This window comes from Onychomys torridus, chromosome 10, assembly GCF_903995425.1.
Source record: "Onychomys torridus chromosome 10, mOncTor1.1, whole genome shotgun sequence".
NCBI classification, from domain to species: Eukaryota; Metazoa; Chordata; class Mammalia; order Rodentia; family Cricetidae; genus Onychomys; species Onychomys torridus.
The window spans coordinates 12,214,995-12,230,857 of NC_050452.1; the positions used below are offsets into that span (position 1 = coordinate 12,214,995).

The 15,863-nt window shown below is 47.9% G+C and overlaps 1 protein-coding gene across 2 annotated transcripts in view; it reads left to right on the forward strand.

Moving 5' to 3' along the window:
* The first annotated feature begins 3,625 nt into the window (after positions 1–3,625).
* Meis1 (Meis homeobox 1) overlaps positions 3,626–15,863 on the forward strand; it is a 138,434-nt gene continuing 126,196 nt past the window's right edge. Inside the window, exons 1-6 of one of the 2 annotated variants that reach the window (XM_036201359.1) lie at positions 3,626–5,137; positions 7,015–7,241; positions 9,067–9,208; positions 9,759–9,809; positions 10,597–10,647; positions 11,923–12,069. In XM_036201359.1, coding sequence (XP_036057252.1) covers positions 5,126–5,137; positions 7,015–7,241; positions 9,067–9,208; positions 9,759–9,809; positions 10,597–10,647; positions 11,923–12,069 — 630 coding nt within the window. In that variant the 5' untranslated portion in view covers positions 3,626–5,125. The remainder of the gene's footprint in view (positions 5,138–7,014; positions 7,242–9,066; positions 9,209–9,758; positions 9,810–10,596; positions 10,648–11,922; positions 12,070–15,863) is intronic. The other variant, XM_036201360.1, reaches the window with a different exon arrangement.

The window sequence follows — 15,863 nt, forward strand, 5'->3', positions numbered from 1 at the left end:
ACCTAAGCTGACTTCCCCCTTTCATAGCCATCTAAACAGCTTACTTCAGTTTTCTCACAATCATCCATTAGCTTTAAACTCTTGGTTCTGTTCTCTATCGCATCCAGGCTCTTATCCTCAGCATTCCTCTATTATCTCGACCAGATTTCAAATCCATTTTCTTTAAACTACCCCCATTTCTGTTTTTTTTAAATGCTAATGTAGGGGTGCTGTTTGGAGGTCAGAGGACTGAGTGTTTTTCTTGAAGTACAAATTCCAAGCTCACACACTCCAGAAGAACCTCAAGAAAACCACAACATTTTAACAGGCGACTTAACGTGAGGTGCCAGATGATAAAGCCTTATCATTTTGTGAACACAGCTGCCAAACTCCATTGATTACCAGGGCTTTATTTGTGTTGGGCTGGCAAATACACACACATTTTACCTCCAGAGGTGCCTCTTTAATTTTGAAGAGTTTGGGGTCTGACTCATCGGTGTGAACTTTTGAAACAAAAGCCCAGTTCAGGATATGAACTTTGCAGAGTTCCTCACAGGAGAACAGAAAGTTGGAAGAAATTCTCTTGAGACCACAGACAGCCTGGAGGAGCATTGCTTGCTTTAGAGGCCTCCCCCCGGGGTAGATGATAAACAATGGAGCCAGGGGCACAGCACGCCTCTTTCTTAGTCCCTGCACTCTAACTTTGGGAAGACACTGGGAGCCATGAAGGGAAAATAGAGAATAAAAGGTCCGAATCTTCAAAAGTAGGGCCAACAGCTAGAGCTGAACGAGGGTTTTGCCAAAAATCAAAATGCTATTGTCTTTAAAAAGGAAACATTGGAAATAAGCTTAGGGTAGGTGCATCCCAGAACAGCACACATCTCACAGTAATTTATGTAACTTTCTGAGATATCTCGAATTGCCTCCTCACCTCTCCTTTTAATAGATGATTAATTGCTGCCTTGATAGAAGATTTTTTTATGGCTACTATATTGCAACTCTATACGTATGTAATTTCTCCCAGCAAGCCCAACTGTAATAACTGTTTGCTAATTGTAAAATCCTTATCCAGAAGGAGGTTTGGGCAAACAATTCATACTACTGTAATTACATTGTAAAAGTGTTTTAGTCGCTCAACTGTTCAGGAGTCTATGGAGGCCTGGAAGTAGTACTGGGTCAGCTGCATATTCATAAGTGGAAAGTTTTCAAAACTAACAGGGCTTTATTTTAAGCTCACAAGTTCAAACTATCCTAGTCTTTAAAGGAAAACCTGTGGGTAGGTAATTAAAGTATATTTTAAGGTAACCTGACACATCCCTGGTAAAACCACACATCCTTGCCCTTACTTTGAAGACTGTGCTTCGTTGAAAAGTTTCTTACCTGAACGTTCCTTTGCCACTTGGACTAAGCAAAAGAACTGACTGAAAAGCAAGAACCCCAAATAAATCCTATTCTCAAAAAATCTGTAGTTTATTAAAACTGACCTTGTCCAAACTTGAAAACCTTCACGCAGAGTTAGGGAAACTCTAAGCCCATTACCTAAGTCAGCCTGAGACTCCCTTGGGCTCTTACAGACTAAGTCATCTACGTGTATTTTACAGTAAATTTCTCCTAGCTAAATTATATTTAGACGATTGCCCTGGCGATTCGTTTAAGAATTATAACTTAGACGTGCTCAAGGTGGAGTCTGGTTTAAAGGTCCATCCCAGTTCCTCCTAGACCCCCCTGGGAGTTGTGCTGGTGCCCCGCAGGCCTCCTGGGGTGATGACACTCTCACCCGGCAGGACCCACCAGCGGTGGACCGCCACTCAGGTGCCAGCGGCATTGGTCTAGAGTTGGGGAAGAGCTCTCAGGCTGTCTGCCCAGCTCAGTCGGTTCTATAATTCTCTCAAGAAAAGTGTGCTGCGTGGCCCAGCCAGCTCAGATTCCTAAAACTAAGGAAAAATGTATTTCCCGAGACCGGGAGGCAATTCACCTGGCTCTTCCATGCCTGGTTTGGACGCACAAACCTGCATTAACCTTCCAAATGATACACCGGGGGATTTGTGCAAGAAAACCGTGTACAAGAATATAATGAGAAAAGGAAAAGATCTTCAAACTTGAGTGTCGAAACAAAAAAAAAAGAGAGAGAGAGAGAGAGAGACAGAAAGAAGACACAGAGGCACACGATAGGGGATCGTGGGGGCTTTTTATTGTTTTAAACAGTCAGATCTCTTTCAAGGCAAAGCCCATTGAAAGTTTGGGGTGAACACATGTCAGCCCTTCAGGTGTTCGTTGTTGGGGGCGGGGTGCTGTGCTGGAGGCCCGCAAGCCTGGTCCGCCAGGCTTAGCCGACACGCACCGCTGCTGGAGTGAACCAGCCCGGCGTTGACCTGTGCAGATGTTGCCTAGGAGGCTCCTGCGCTCGATGGAACCTGATTCCAGCTGGAGGTTCTGGTGACCACCCTGTGTCTCCCGTTCCGTAGAAGCCCACTCAGTAGAAACCTGAGTCCTGCCTGGAGACTGGAAACGAGTCTTTGACTTGGAGCCTAGGAGTTGCCTTCAGTACGTTTCAGAGATGCTAACCTTTTCCAAACAATCTCCGCGTGAAGGGAGCCCCCTAATCTTTCTCAGAACTGTCCGCATAACCGCCCCCCGCCCCTGGAGCGAGGGTTCGGTCCGCAGCTGGCGATGGGATGGGGGTGGGGGCGGTGGGAGCGCGGGCCGGCTGCTTTGAGGGAGTGAGCCTTTTGGCCACCTTCAGGGCGGGAATCCGGAATGGCAGTTTGCATTCCCAGCAGATCGAAGCTCCCTGCTGATCGATTATTTGATAATTGATTTTCCCCGCAGCCAATGCGCGGCCGCTTGGGCGGGGACGCCTTCCGATTGGCGGAGCCCTCTCCACGGCTGCCTACCGAGATTTGGGTGAGCTCATTTTCCAGTCGACCGCAGGGGGAGTTTTCTGCGAGGTTTCAGCTTGGGGGGGGGGGGGGGATCCTCTCCGAGCCCAGCGAGCTGAGAGCCCTGCCTGGGATGTGAGGTTTCCAGCTGCTATCTAAGCCGATGAGAGCCGGGCGCAGAACCATAAAGAGTAAAATAACCCACTAAATAGAATATCTGAGGACAAGCGCAGAGTGAGAATAAAAAGACTAAAAAAAAAAAAAACCAAACAAACAATTTTTTAAGTCCGGGGTGTGGTATTTCAAGGGAGAAAGTTAAAAACCAGTGGCTGGTTGGAGACTTCAAGTTGTGGGCAGGGTCAGCTTTTGTCTGAAATCTCAGCTTCCGAAGTGGATTTCTTTTTCTCTGGAACTGGGAGTTTTCGCGGGGCTGGGTAGGAGATAGAAAAGCAGAGGGATGGAGGTCTGGGAGGCCGGCGCCGGGCGTCGCTGCTGAAGGAGCTGGGGTGCGCAGCTTCTCCAGGCCAAGGCAAGGCCGAGGCTGGAACCCCGTCGGCGTCGCCCAGACAAAGGCATCCCCGGCCGCAGCTCAGCCGAGCTCTGCAGCCGCGCCGCGCCCCGGGCACGCAGCTGCCTCGGCGACAGCGCGACGGAGAAAGAGCCCCGGGTCCCGCGGCTCCCAGGGCCCGGCGGTCCGCGGGGACTGGCTGCTCTTGCCTGGGTTGAGTTTCGCTCTCCGGCGATCATAAATAGCTCGGTGTTTGTAAACAAGCGCTGGGGGCACAGTCCCCGCGCTCGGCTCATTGTTCCCTCCCTTCCTCCCTCACTTCGCGCTGGGGCTGAGGGCTGCCAGGCAGAGGAGGTGGGGGCGTCCGGACTCAGAGTGACAAAATGCAAGCATTTCCTTTCCTCTGGCCGCGCGTCCACTTCTGACAGCGGGGGAGAAAAAAAAAATCTCAAAACAAAAAACTCTAAACTGGGTCTGCAGAACGCCCAGGCGACCCACGTTCTCAGGACTCCTAAGCTGAACCTTTCCCAAGCCAGCTCCAGCGCCTCTTCTTGCTCTGGCTTTGACTTTTCTCCTTGGGGAGTCTAGCAGAGAATCCAATACTTTTGGCATCACCCCCCACCCCGGAAAATACTGGCAGACCCCAATAATTTCGAGGAAAGTCTTGAAGTCTTTCATGAGCGGAGCTCTGAGAGAAATAACTCCGGCGTTATTTTTGCCTGCCCTGCGTTTTTATTACCAATTTATTTCAAGAGTCCAGTTTGGGAAGAGAGGCTGGAAGGCGAAGGAGTGAAAAGAACACAGGACGTAAAGCCGGCGGTCCGGAGCTGCAGCCTGCATCTGTGTGCATGTGCCCTGGGTGTGTGGTGTTAGTGCCTGGGCGTGCGAATTCATGGAGCGCCTTTCTGCCTCTCCAGTGCGGCCAGAGCTCGCTTCGCGCACCCACCCCTGCCGAGGAGCCTACTTGCTGCAGCCCAATGCATTGTGTAAGACGCGACCTGTTATGGCCACCACTACTTCCGGGTTCTAGCATTCTGGTCGGAATCCACCTCTCCGCCTGTGCAACACACACTTTACACACGCACGGCGACTGCAAGCGGGCAGCATCGATCGTGGCTCCTTTAAGACAAACTCAGACAGACATTTTTTTAACCCTCCTCTCTAATCTCCCTCCAGTGCTGCAGTTGCAAAGAAGGAGAGAGAAAGAGAAAGAGAGCGAGAGAAGAGAGAAACTGATTAGGAATTAGGACTGATTCAAGGGAAGCAGGCGCTAGGGCTTTGTGCATTTGAATATTAACATTTGAGGTGTTCTGACCAGAAGAAGACAGAGCGGATGATCATTCATTCACCACGTTGACAACCTCGCCTGTGATTGACAGCTGGAGTGGCAGAAAGCCATGAGATTTGGTAGTTGGGTCTGAGGGGCGCTCTTTTTTTTTTTTTTTTTTTTTTTAACTGATTTTTTTTTTGGGGGGGGAGAGAAGATCTGCTTTTTTTTTTTTCCCCCGCTGCTGTCTTGGAACCGGAGCGCTTTTATGCTCAGCGACGCGGGCGCCTTGCTTCAGGTCCGGTAGACCGAAGATCTGGGACCAGTAACTCACATTGCTGGAGACGCAAAGGGATTTTATTTCTTCCTTTTCTTTTTTTTTCCGTGCTTCATTTTTTTTTTTCCGAGGGAGTCTGCATATTTGTTTCTTTTCACACTGGCCTTAAAGAGGATATATTAGAAGTTGAGTAGGAAGGGAAGCCAGAGAGGCCGATGGCGCAAAGGGTACGTATTAAAAACAATTGTGGAACTCAAATGTGAGATTAAATTGAAACGTGGCTGAAAGACACTGCTGCTGTTTCCTCTTTTCTTTCTCTCTTTTTGAATGAGGCTCCTAAAGCCGCGGCCTAAGTCGACAGGTTTACTTAATGCATTTGTAGCTTTATGCATGTTAATTCTATGATTACTAATTCAAGTGATCAAGTTATATAGATTCCTAACCAACAGCTATATAAATAAAAATAAAAGCTCAAGGAGTCACTTGTTTTAAAAGAAAAGAAGAAAGAGAAGGGGAAAAGGCTACATACCTAGTGCTATACTTTGAGCATTTAGAGACCAAAAGTTTAAAGCTATGTTTAATTAAAATAAACAGCCGGGAACTTCTGCTATATTATTGATTATGCCCATCTTTAATATCAGTAGAAGTAAGTTGTATTTTTAGATAAGTAACTGTCGTAGTACAGCAAATTTTTGGTTGGAAAATCATTCATGTTTTAAAAGTAATTTTAATTTGCATGGATTTTTATGCAAGATAATAAATTTGCAGATTTTTTCTTAGATAAACCCTGTACTAATTGGATATTAAACACACAGCTACTCACTTTTAAAATGCAATACTAATTTCCCCAATATTCCTATTTGAATGGAAATGCCTTGAAAGTAAACTGAGACAGTGGCGACCCAGCTGAGGTGGCTTCCCAAAAGAAAGGAGGCTACAGAAAAGCTTCCTCGCATAATTTGTGCCCTGGCCCTCAAAGCCCTTTTTGGAAAAGAAAGTTACTAGCTGACACATTTTTCTTTATTCTCTTGGTTCAGGCAAATGTCAGCATTCTTCCAAACTCTCTTCACACCTCCGGCTTGAAGAGGATGAAAGTGGCAATTCCCCTTTCTTTGAAAGTCGTTTCCCTCTCTCTCACCCTTTCCAAATCTTAGAAAAAGAACTTGCCTAGAGTAAAACAATTAGGAAAATTCAAATAGCTGAATTTATCACAGACAGTAATGACAATCAGTTTGAAAGCAGTCCCCCTGCCCCCTCCCCCCAGATGGGTTTGGATGTGTATTTGCTTTTGAATTTGCTTAAAAGCTAATGAGTAACAATTGCTTCCCTTGACTTCTACTCTAGGGAGAAAGTTTGTGAGGGTAAAAAAATAAAATAAAATAGAGCATTAGTTGCCTCCTGTATGGCTTTTCTTTAAACCTGGAGGGAACATTGCCCAACTCCATGCTCAGCTGTAAAGTGCAGCACAAGCTGCCTTATGTACACTTCAGTGTACATATATAAGGGGCTGGTTAGTTTTGTATAATTTAGCAGAGTTTGTTTTGGAAAGCAAACGTAGTGTCTTGCAGGACTGCCCAATCCCATGCTGGCAGAGAAATAAAATGAGAAGCCTTTCTGAATTCACGTGCTTGGCACAACTATTCCCATCATAACTTAAAAAAAAAAAAAAAATCCCCCTGAAGTGTAGGGGCTGTGAAGCTAGGCAGGTCTGCTACACTGTCCCAGCACGTTTTATTGTTGTGATTTTCGGTTTCCTCCTCCAGAAACATGCGTGCTTTACCTTCCGCCTCCGGGAGAATGCCTCTCTGCCATTCCTTCTTCCTTCCTCCCTTCCTTGCCAAAAGATTTTGGATTTCTGAATTAGTCTATATGGACACAAGTTAGGACAGGAACCTTCGTCTCAGATGACTCTCGCTGAGAATTCTCGAATTTTTACTGTTAAAATAAATTTTTACAATAGAGAGCTAAACTTTGGAGATGTAAGGCCATGGAATTCGGGTTGAGGGATCCAGCTGGACTGACCTTTCATAAGCTCGGTGCCCTACAGTTCGCGCTTACTCACATGGCCTCTGACCCTTTTTTTTCTCTTCTGTTTGTCATGCAGTACGACGACCTACCCCATTATGGGGGCATGGATGGAGTAGGCATCCCTTCCACGATGTATGGGGACCCGCATGCAGCCAGGTCCATGCAGCCGGTCCACCACCTGAACCACGGGCCTCCTCTACACTCACATCAGTACCCGCACACAGCGCATACCAACGCCATGGCCCCCAGCATGGGCTCCTCAGTCAATGACGCTTTAAAGAGAGATAAAGATGCCATTTATGGGTAGGTATAATGGGCAGGAGTTAAGTAGTTGAGACGCGATGCTTCCTCCATTTCCTCGAGCCCTTGCAACCAGAAAGTCAGAGCTCTCTAGAAGTACAAAACTGGCGACTTTTCATTCACATTGCATGGAAACTGGGGGGAAGCCTCCTTTCCATTTCCATTAGCACTCGGTGCAGGCTCAGCGCCCGGCTTGGCCGCCACGTTGGCCGCAAAGGAGTCCCAGTGCTGGAGTGGCTGCCTAAAGATTTCGGCATCCCCTCTCAGACTCCCAGTCAGAAGATCTGAGACCTTGCTCGCTAGAGTTAGCTCGGGAGCGTTGGGGCTTTCAAAGTGTAGGCGCCTTTGTGTTGGAAAGAAACTTTTAGTTTAAGGAAAATCTTTTAAGCCATTGATTGTTCTGACTCGCAGAGTTTACTCAGCCACCGTATGCTGGTTCTGCTGGTGCACAATAAAGTCAGAAGGACAGCAGCAGGTCAGACAAGGGGGGACATGTCTTGCTTTAAGGAGTTTGTTCAACTGAAGTCAAGGACTCTGAATTGACACAGACGTTTAGAAACTTCTAGACGTTTTGGCACTTTGTGTTAAAAGGAGAAACCTTCAGGATTTAGCCAGAAGTGCTCAGGGGGATGCTCTTCTTCGGGAGAGTTTTTCTGGCCAGGGTTTGCTGCGTTCCGTCGGCCATTCGATTAGACCCTGCGTTAGAAACCCTTTGGAAAGTTACTTGTACTTTGCTGTGTGCTGATGTTTTGGGGACGCTCTCCCCACTTTTATTTTTAAGCTTTGTAATAACTTTTATTTCACTTTCCTCTTTTTAAAAAAATATTTAATATTGACCCTCGGCTAAGGAGGTTTTTGCCTGGTTTCTGGTCCCTCGTGCGGTGGGCTTACTTAAATCCCAGCCTCCTCTCCGCAACTGGTTTAGGCTCCAGGACAGAACATTTGAGGAAGCTTTGAAAAAGGACCCCAAACTGTTAAATTCCCAGTTGGGCTGTGAGAGCTAATAAAAGGCTCCTTGAGCATTAAAACTCTCTCTCTCTCTCTCTCTCTCTCTCTCTCTCTCTCTCTCTCTCTCTCAATGGGCTGAGGGGGGTGACATCTAGGCCTTTTAGACGTTAGTCGCTTTACCACTCTCCACTCTAGGCGAAATGGAAGAGCTGACTGTAAAAGCATTTGAAGGAACTTTCTTTGTGGGACTATGGGGTGCATCTGCGAAGGGAAGGCAGTGTTGGGGAGCCCTGGAGGACCCCTTGCTTCTCGGGGGCTGTGTGGCAAGGGTCCGTGGGTGCTGTCCTGTGACAGTCGGTCCTGCAGCCACAGAGGCCCTTTCCTCAAGTTTGCTGTGCGCCTGCCACCGAGATCCCCCGAGCTTAGGGATCTGTGCTGCGCCTCCGAGGAAGGCAGAGGCTGGCCCTCGCCCACCCCTCGGCCCGCGCGCCTTCCCGGGGCACCGGGTTCTGCTTGTGCGGCGGAGGGACGAGGGTTTGTCGCGGTGCGAAACTTAATTCAAAATGGCTGCTGGAACCGCTTGGGTTATATTCGTAGCAAATGTTGCCAATTTCTCCGGCCAGATATGCTGAACTGATCCACAGACACGGTCCGGAGCTCAGGGCCTCCGACTTCAGAGCCCTAGCAGCAAGGGGGAGGTGAGCCGTCACCTGGGCGGGGGTGAGCAAAAGGGCAAAAGCAGATGATCAGATCACCCAAGGGTCTCTCTGCCTCGAGATACTCCGGTTGTTTCTCTTGGGCGCCTTTTTTTTTTTTTTTTTTTTTTTGGTGACTCCGGACTAATCATTGTGTTGTTTGTGACTGTTGTATTTTCTTGCAGACACCCCCTCTTCCCTCTCTTAGCACTGATTTTTGAGAAATGTGAATTAGCTACTTGTACCCCCCGCGAGCCGGGGGTGGCGGGCGGGGACGTCTGCTCGTCAGAGTCTTTCAATGAAGATATAGCCGTGTTCGCCAAACAGGTCAGCAAAATAAATGTTAAAAAAATAAAATAAACCAAAAAAGAATCCTGCTCCCCACTCCCGTCCCTCGCACGCACACATGCACACACATACAAACACAAAGAGAGAGGGAGAGATAGATACATAGAGTAATTTCTCAAAAGTAGCCAAAAAATAGTCTCCCTTCAGCCACGCGTGCTACTGCCTCCCAGAGATTTTCGTCCAGTGAGTGTGTTTGCAGATCATCACCCATCTTCACACTCACTCACCATACACAAGCTCACTAGGAAATGAAGTCACGAACATCACGCTATGTAGCTGCTTTGGAGTGGCGGGCGAGCAGCGTTCCGCATAAGCGGAGCTCTAGCTGAAGTCAGGGGAGCTCTGGGCTGGTCTCAGGCCTACTGGGTTCACACTGAAGTGTTTTCCGTGAGGGACGAACTTGAGTCACGAGTCCCTCTTGGAGGTTATATCCTACCCCTAACAGTGTAAATGGGGCAAGAAAGTAGGGAGGCGACCAAATTTCATTTCATTTTTTTTTCTTTCCCTTCTTCTTCTCGCTTGTACTTAGATTCGCGCAGAAAAACCTCTATTCTCTTCTAATCCAGAACTGGATAACTTGGTAAGAGCTGACCCCTTACTCCCCTCCCTTATCTGTGCACCCGACCTCCAGCCCCCAGCCCTGAGCTTTCGGGACACATCTTTCCATATAGCTGCAAGTCGACTGCAAACGTTTTTTTCCTGTCCGCGGACAAGTGTTTGGGGCCTGGATCCTGGGGTATAAACTCATCTGAGATGGCCCAGGAGCAGCAGCTAGGGAACGCCGGCTTTTGTTTTTTATGATGGCCAGGCCGCACAGCTCTAATCAGCCTAGGGATTTATCTCCCTGCCTGTCAGCGTGTATGCTTAAACCTTGCGGGGACTTCCAGCCTTAAAAGTCTCCTTCATCAGGGCCACGGTGAGGGCAGAGCTCCCCCGCCCCCAAACAACCAATTGGCATCAAAGGTGCATGGACAGAAAGCAGGAAAATTTTTGCAAAGTACAAAGCCACTGTTTGGGGAAAACTTTCCTGTAACTTCTTCATAAGAAAAGAGTAGCTTGCTTAGACAGTGGTCCTCTGAATTGGGTTGAGGGCAGTAAGATTCGGGAGGGGGGAAACCATGGAGAAAGAGAGTGTTTATGATCCCCACTTAGATGTTTTGTTGTTGGTTTAGCTATTTTTTTTCTCCTTAAGAAATATAAACCTCTAGATGGTACCCAGTCGCTGCTATTAAGTTTTAGTGTTATTGCCATAAATCAAAATAACTCTATTTATGGAGGGGAAGGGGTGAGCTTAAGATGCTAGAGCTGTGACAGCCAATTTTCTGCAAACCAGAAATGGAGCATTCATTCTTTTTGTATCTTTGCAGATGATTCAAGCCATACAAGTATTAAGGTTTCATCTGTTGGAATTAGAGAAGGTAAATTCTTTATTCTCCTTCTCCACTTCCCTTTCATCCCAACCGCGCTGAAGGAAGGGCTCAGAAGGACTGGAGTTCAGGCTTCCAAGATATTTGCATAAATGTCTTTTTTTCTGGTAATTAGTGTCAAGGCCAATCTTAGCGTCCATTTCTCTTTGCAGTTTAATTACAATTTCAGCCACTAAAACCGGGATCACAGACACTCTAGCCTGGTGTACCTTGCTGGCTTTGTGTATCAGCTGCACTGCTAGGCACCCCAGTGCATGCTTAGAATGCCGGAGTGAATTTGTTTTACAAGTTAATGCCTGTGTGTGTGTGTGTGTGTGTGTGTGTGTGTGTGTGTGTGTGTGTGTTCTGTTTTAGTGAGTTTCTTGAGGACAATTTGAGACCAGTGGTAGGTCAAACTCAGAAGGGGCTGGGAGAAAGACAAGTGGGCAGAGTCCTGGAGAGGAGGGCATGGTAGAGCTTGCTCAGAGACAAAGCAGGTTTGATAGTTGTGTCAAGTTCTTGAATCTGTGATCCAGCACACACCTCACCTTCACACTCAAGAGAGGGTGTGGGGTATCATGATTTTGCTAGGTGTTCTATAAATCTCAGCAATAAAAACTCAATGCATTGTAATTCAAACTAACTTTAAATTGCAAGCACTCCAGGGGGTTTCTTGTGAGTTCTGCATGTAAGGGATGCCTGGGCCCTGTAAGAGTCGGTTTTATTTAGACTTAAATATTTTGAGTAATTCTTTTTTTAAAAATTAATTAGATAAGTTTTTGTGGCTGTAATATATATATATAGTTATATATATATATGACAAAGGCAACTTGGTTGTATCTTATCTCATCACAATACAGGTGTGTGTGTGTGTGTGTGTGTGTGTGTGTGTGTGTGTGTGTATCACACATTTTCCTTAGAAACTTTGAGGAAAGCTTTCTGGTAAACTAACTGGATGAAATTAAATAGTTTACCTTAAAGTGTCACCCATGCAGGCCACCTCTGTAATGGCCACAGCCCCAGGAGCAGATGAATTTAACATGGGTGTTGAATATGTTGTAGCCTGTGAATCATCTTGTCACTGTCAATTTTCTGGGATATCTCTATTTTGCAAGAAAAGAAAGTTATTCCTAATTCTGAATGCATCTGGGGGTCTCTAGAGGACAGTTGCCCTGTGTTTCCCCCATTTGGAAGTTTGGCTCTCACAAGGGGGGTGGACTGCACTTGTCAATGTCGTTTATGCACTCCTGATTATATTTCCATTTTTTTATTTCTGTCATAATGTAGGTACACGAATTATGTGACAATTTCTGCCACCGGTATATTAGCTGTTTGAAAGGGAAAATGCCTATCGATTTGGTGATAGATGACAGAGAAGGAGGATCAAAATCAGACAGTGAAGATGTGACAAGATCAGCAAATCTAACTGACCAGGTATGAGACTTTCAGTTTCTACATCCCTAAGAAAAAAAATCTGTATGCATATTGCTTGCTGGGTCACTACCACCTCTTTTATTATTTGCATATGATTAAGTCCCTTTTAGATACATTTCCATCAAAATGAAAATTTTTGAATAATGTGGCTATTATTGCTTCATTAAGGCTGGCTCTGGGGTTCGACCTGGAGAGATGAGCTTGTAAAAGCTTCGCCTGCAAACTTGACCTGTTTCTTGTCGCTTTTAATTTTTGTCTTTATTTTATTTACCCTCCATAATAATGGGAGTGTTAACTGCCAGTGACCACCTCTGATTGTAGGGCTTTGTTCGTGGGCATTTCCCCCCTTCTATCTTGAAGAAAAGAAAAGTGTAGGGGCTGCGTATTTCTTATTTTATTAGGAATAAATCCAAGATAGGTGGTCTAAGAAAGACAGTGAGGGTTTGAAATCTAGCAAACGCTGGCTATTTTCTCCCTGTCTACACGCTTCATTAGCCTGTCTTGTCAGTTTTCCCGGCCGAACGCTTCTAGACCTCACTGAACATTGCTTTGTGTGGTATTCCCTGCAAGCTCACCCATTTTATTGTACTTAATAGAAAAAAATAAAAGCAGGCCGAGGTTAGAAAAACAGATAAATATGGACTTTTCTCCTCCTCCTTCCCACTCGTCCTCTAGATGGTGTGTGCTCTGGGCTTTTTGCTTTGGCAGCTTTTGGCAGGGTGAGCAAAGGAGGCCCTGGCGACTCCCTGGGTGTGGAGGGCAGGGGCCCATGCATTTGCTCTCCACTGCAGCTTTGCTTTGCCCCCTCCTCTCCAATCTTTCCTCCAGGCCCCCTTTCCGCTGCAGTGCTAAGTGGGTACGATTTTTATTTGGAGCTGGGGGGGGGGTTCTCTCTTGTCACTGGGGCACCACCATTTGCTCCCAGTTTCTCTTTCCTATTGCTGTCTCTGGATTGGTCTAAATGAGTTGGGGAGGAAAAAAAAGCAATGAAAGTGAAAACCTGAGGAGTGAGTGAGATGAAACAGGTTCCTGGACAGCTCTGGAGAGCGTTGCTGCAGTCCAGAGAATTCAGCAGTGGCCTCCTCTGCCTGCAGCCCCTGCAGCAAAACCCTAGAGCCCTTTCTTACTTGAGCTTGACGTCTGTGTGGCTTCTTGGGGGAAACAGCAGCCTGCCTTTGTTAAGTCAAAGGCCAGCTACTCCACTGTTTGTCTTTGCAAGTTTTATCATGGTCACTGCCGGCCAATGCTGTCATGTCTCAGCTTCATTCTTAGGGGCATCCTAAAGTATGCCCCCAATATCCTTGAATAATCCCGGGCAATTCCACAACTTGTGCTGAATTTCTTCTTTGCCCACGAGTGATATGGCAACGTAGAACTTTTAAAGTGCCCGCAGGAGAGGTCCTCATTACGGTTTGGATAGTTGGAAACTAGTTCCTGTAGATGGACGCACAGACCCCCGCAGTGTGAGCAGAGGAAGGTGGGAAAGCGGCAGGCGGCCTCCGCCCTAGTGCCCCAGGCTTCCCAGCCACTTGAGGGGCTCAGTCGCCAGTCCCGTTAAATGCAGATTCCACTAGTAGCTGCTGTTGAGTAAAAATTGTAATCCAACAAGCCGGACTAGAAAATGGGATTCAAAAAGCTCCGGAGTGCTGGGTACATAAAGCTATTTGAGCAAATTACAAGAACCGCTTAGGGGCATGAATGAAATCAACACTTTAATTGCCTCCAAAATGAAGATTTATACCCCATTTTCTCAACGAATCATTATTTTATTAAAGTCAAAGATAAAGGACCAAAGTTATGGGGTTTGGGGAGCGTAGAGGATATAGAATTAATAAAACATCATTGAGTTCTCCCTGCGCCTTCGCAAACTTCCCTCACTCAGTTTCCTTAGTCTATGATATGCGTCGGGTATACACGTGCCTTTTATTCTCTCTTCCTACCTACAAAAGGAGAATTGTGCAGGCAGTCCATGCTGTTATGATGTGGGTTTCGTAGGCTTGTCTGGGTTCGTGACGCTGTTGGCTCCTGGTGAGTGGGCTTGCCCGTGTGAACTCTTGAGCGCATTCAGCTCTGTTGGATTGAGGACAGCAATGGATGTATGTTCCAAAAAGTGTGTGCCTGGAAAGGATCTGGGGAGGTGAGCGCAGTGTGCTCGGTTTGGGAGTCCGGTGGGTTGGGCTTCCCTACCCTGGCTAGATGAGGGGTGAAGGTCAAGGCACCAGAGCCATCCCGTGGTCTCCAAGTGTTTGTTCTGAACTCTAGGGCGGGTCCCCAAGGGATGTTGAACCCCGGTTGTGGAGCCACAGGGTTCCAGGCCTGGAAGAGTGGCCCCCTGACCCCCCAGTCTACGAAGGCGGCCCAGTCTGTTCGGGACCCCACACTGGGTGCCCTCGGAGACTTGACGCTTCAGGAAGGCCTAGTTAGCTCATTAACCAGTCTGCCTCTAGGGTCTGCTGGCACTACGGTTTATTTTATTTTATTTCCCCTACCCCCAAGGAGGGCGCCAAGGCTGCTACCTTCGCCAACGATTTTGATGACAGTCGATTTCGTGGAGATCCTTTTAAGTCGGTGGAAATTCACTTGGTCATGTAAGGTTGTAGGCCTCACAACAGTGTAGGATTTTTGTTTGTTTGTTTGTTTATCAGATTAGAAGCTATAATCCTATTCTCCCCCACTTTCTGGTGGTTCCCGGTCTTCTCCACTCTTGGAGGCCATCTGGAGGTCCCCTGGTCATGCCTAATGGTCGCCAGCCTCCTGGGCGCCCTCTCCCGACCGGCACGCTCTTGCTGGGCGCAGACGCTCGCGACCCTCAGGGGTTGCGGGCAGCAGAATCACAAGTTGCCGGCCTCGGAGGAGATAAAGGGACCGGCTGAGATCCGGGAGAGGACTGAAAGGGAGGCGTGAAGGCAAGGGTTTGCCTGGGAGGCCACCGGCCAGGAAGGACGCGGGGCCGATGCTAGGCGGAGCTGGGGACCAAGGGTCGTGGGTAGAACCGGGGGCGCCGGGCGGGGCCACCCAGATGCTGGACTTGAGGCAGTACTCCCGGAAGGAGCCGTCGCCTTCCTTCCCGGGGATGTCTGTTCGTCTTTATTCCCGAATCGAAGCAGTTTTGACTCCAAGGACTAAGGCAGGGGAGCGGGATGGCCACGTCTCCGAAGAGAGCAGAGATTAGCTAGGCCTGGGCTATGCCATCAGCCGCAGCGGCCTAGCTTCTCCCTACAGGGAAAGCTGGAGGCTGAGAAACGGTGCTTTCGGATTACAGTTTTATTCAACAGCAGCTCTCCGGGGGTCCTCTTCTGAATCTGCATTTAACAGCTCCTGGGCCAGAGCTGGCGGCTAGAGCTAGGCGCCCTGTTGCGTGTTAATCCTGACTGGCCCAAGAGGTCTAGGGAGAAGTTCTGTGGCTAGCTGAGAAGAGGGACGAAAGCCTTGCTGGCCCTGCAGGTTAAAAGCCAAGTGCTAGCAGACTCCCTGGAGTGGGGGTAGCCTGGGGGCGAGGGCAATCACAGCAGCCCTGGGCCTGGGCAGCCAAGGCTTCAGGGCGCTTGGCGACCAGGCCTAGAGGATCTAGGGCTGATCTGAGCTAGTGGGAAGGGTTCCCAAGTGGGCCTGGGAACTTTGGTGGCGATTGTCTCGTCTATTTCCGAAATTCAGAATGCCCTTTCTGAAGCATAGTTTGAGTTAAGCGTTTTAAAACTGAAGTCAGACTTGACTGAAAGCTCTTCCTCACTCCAAAGTGGCATAGAGAGTCACCCTCCAGGAGATTTCAGCTTTCTCATGGTAGAGGTTCCTGT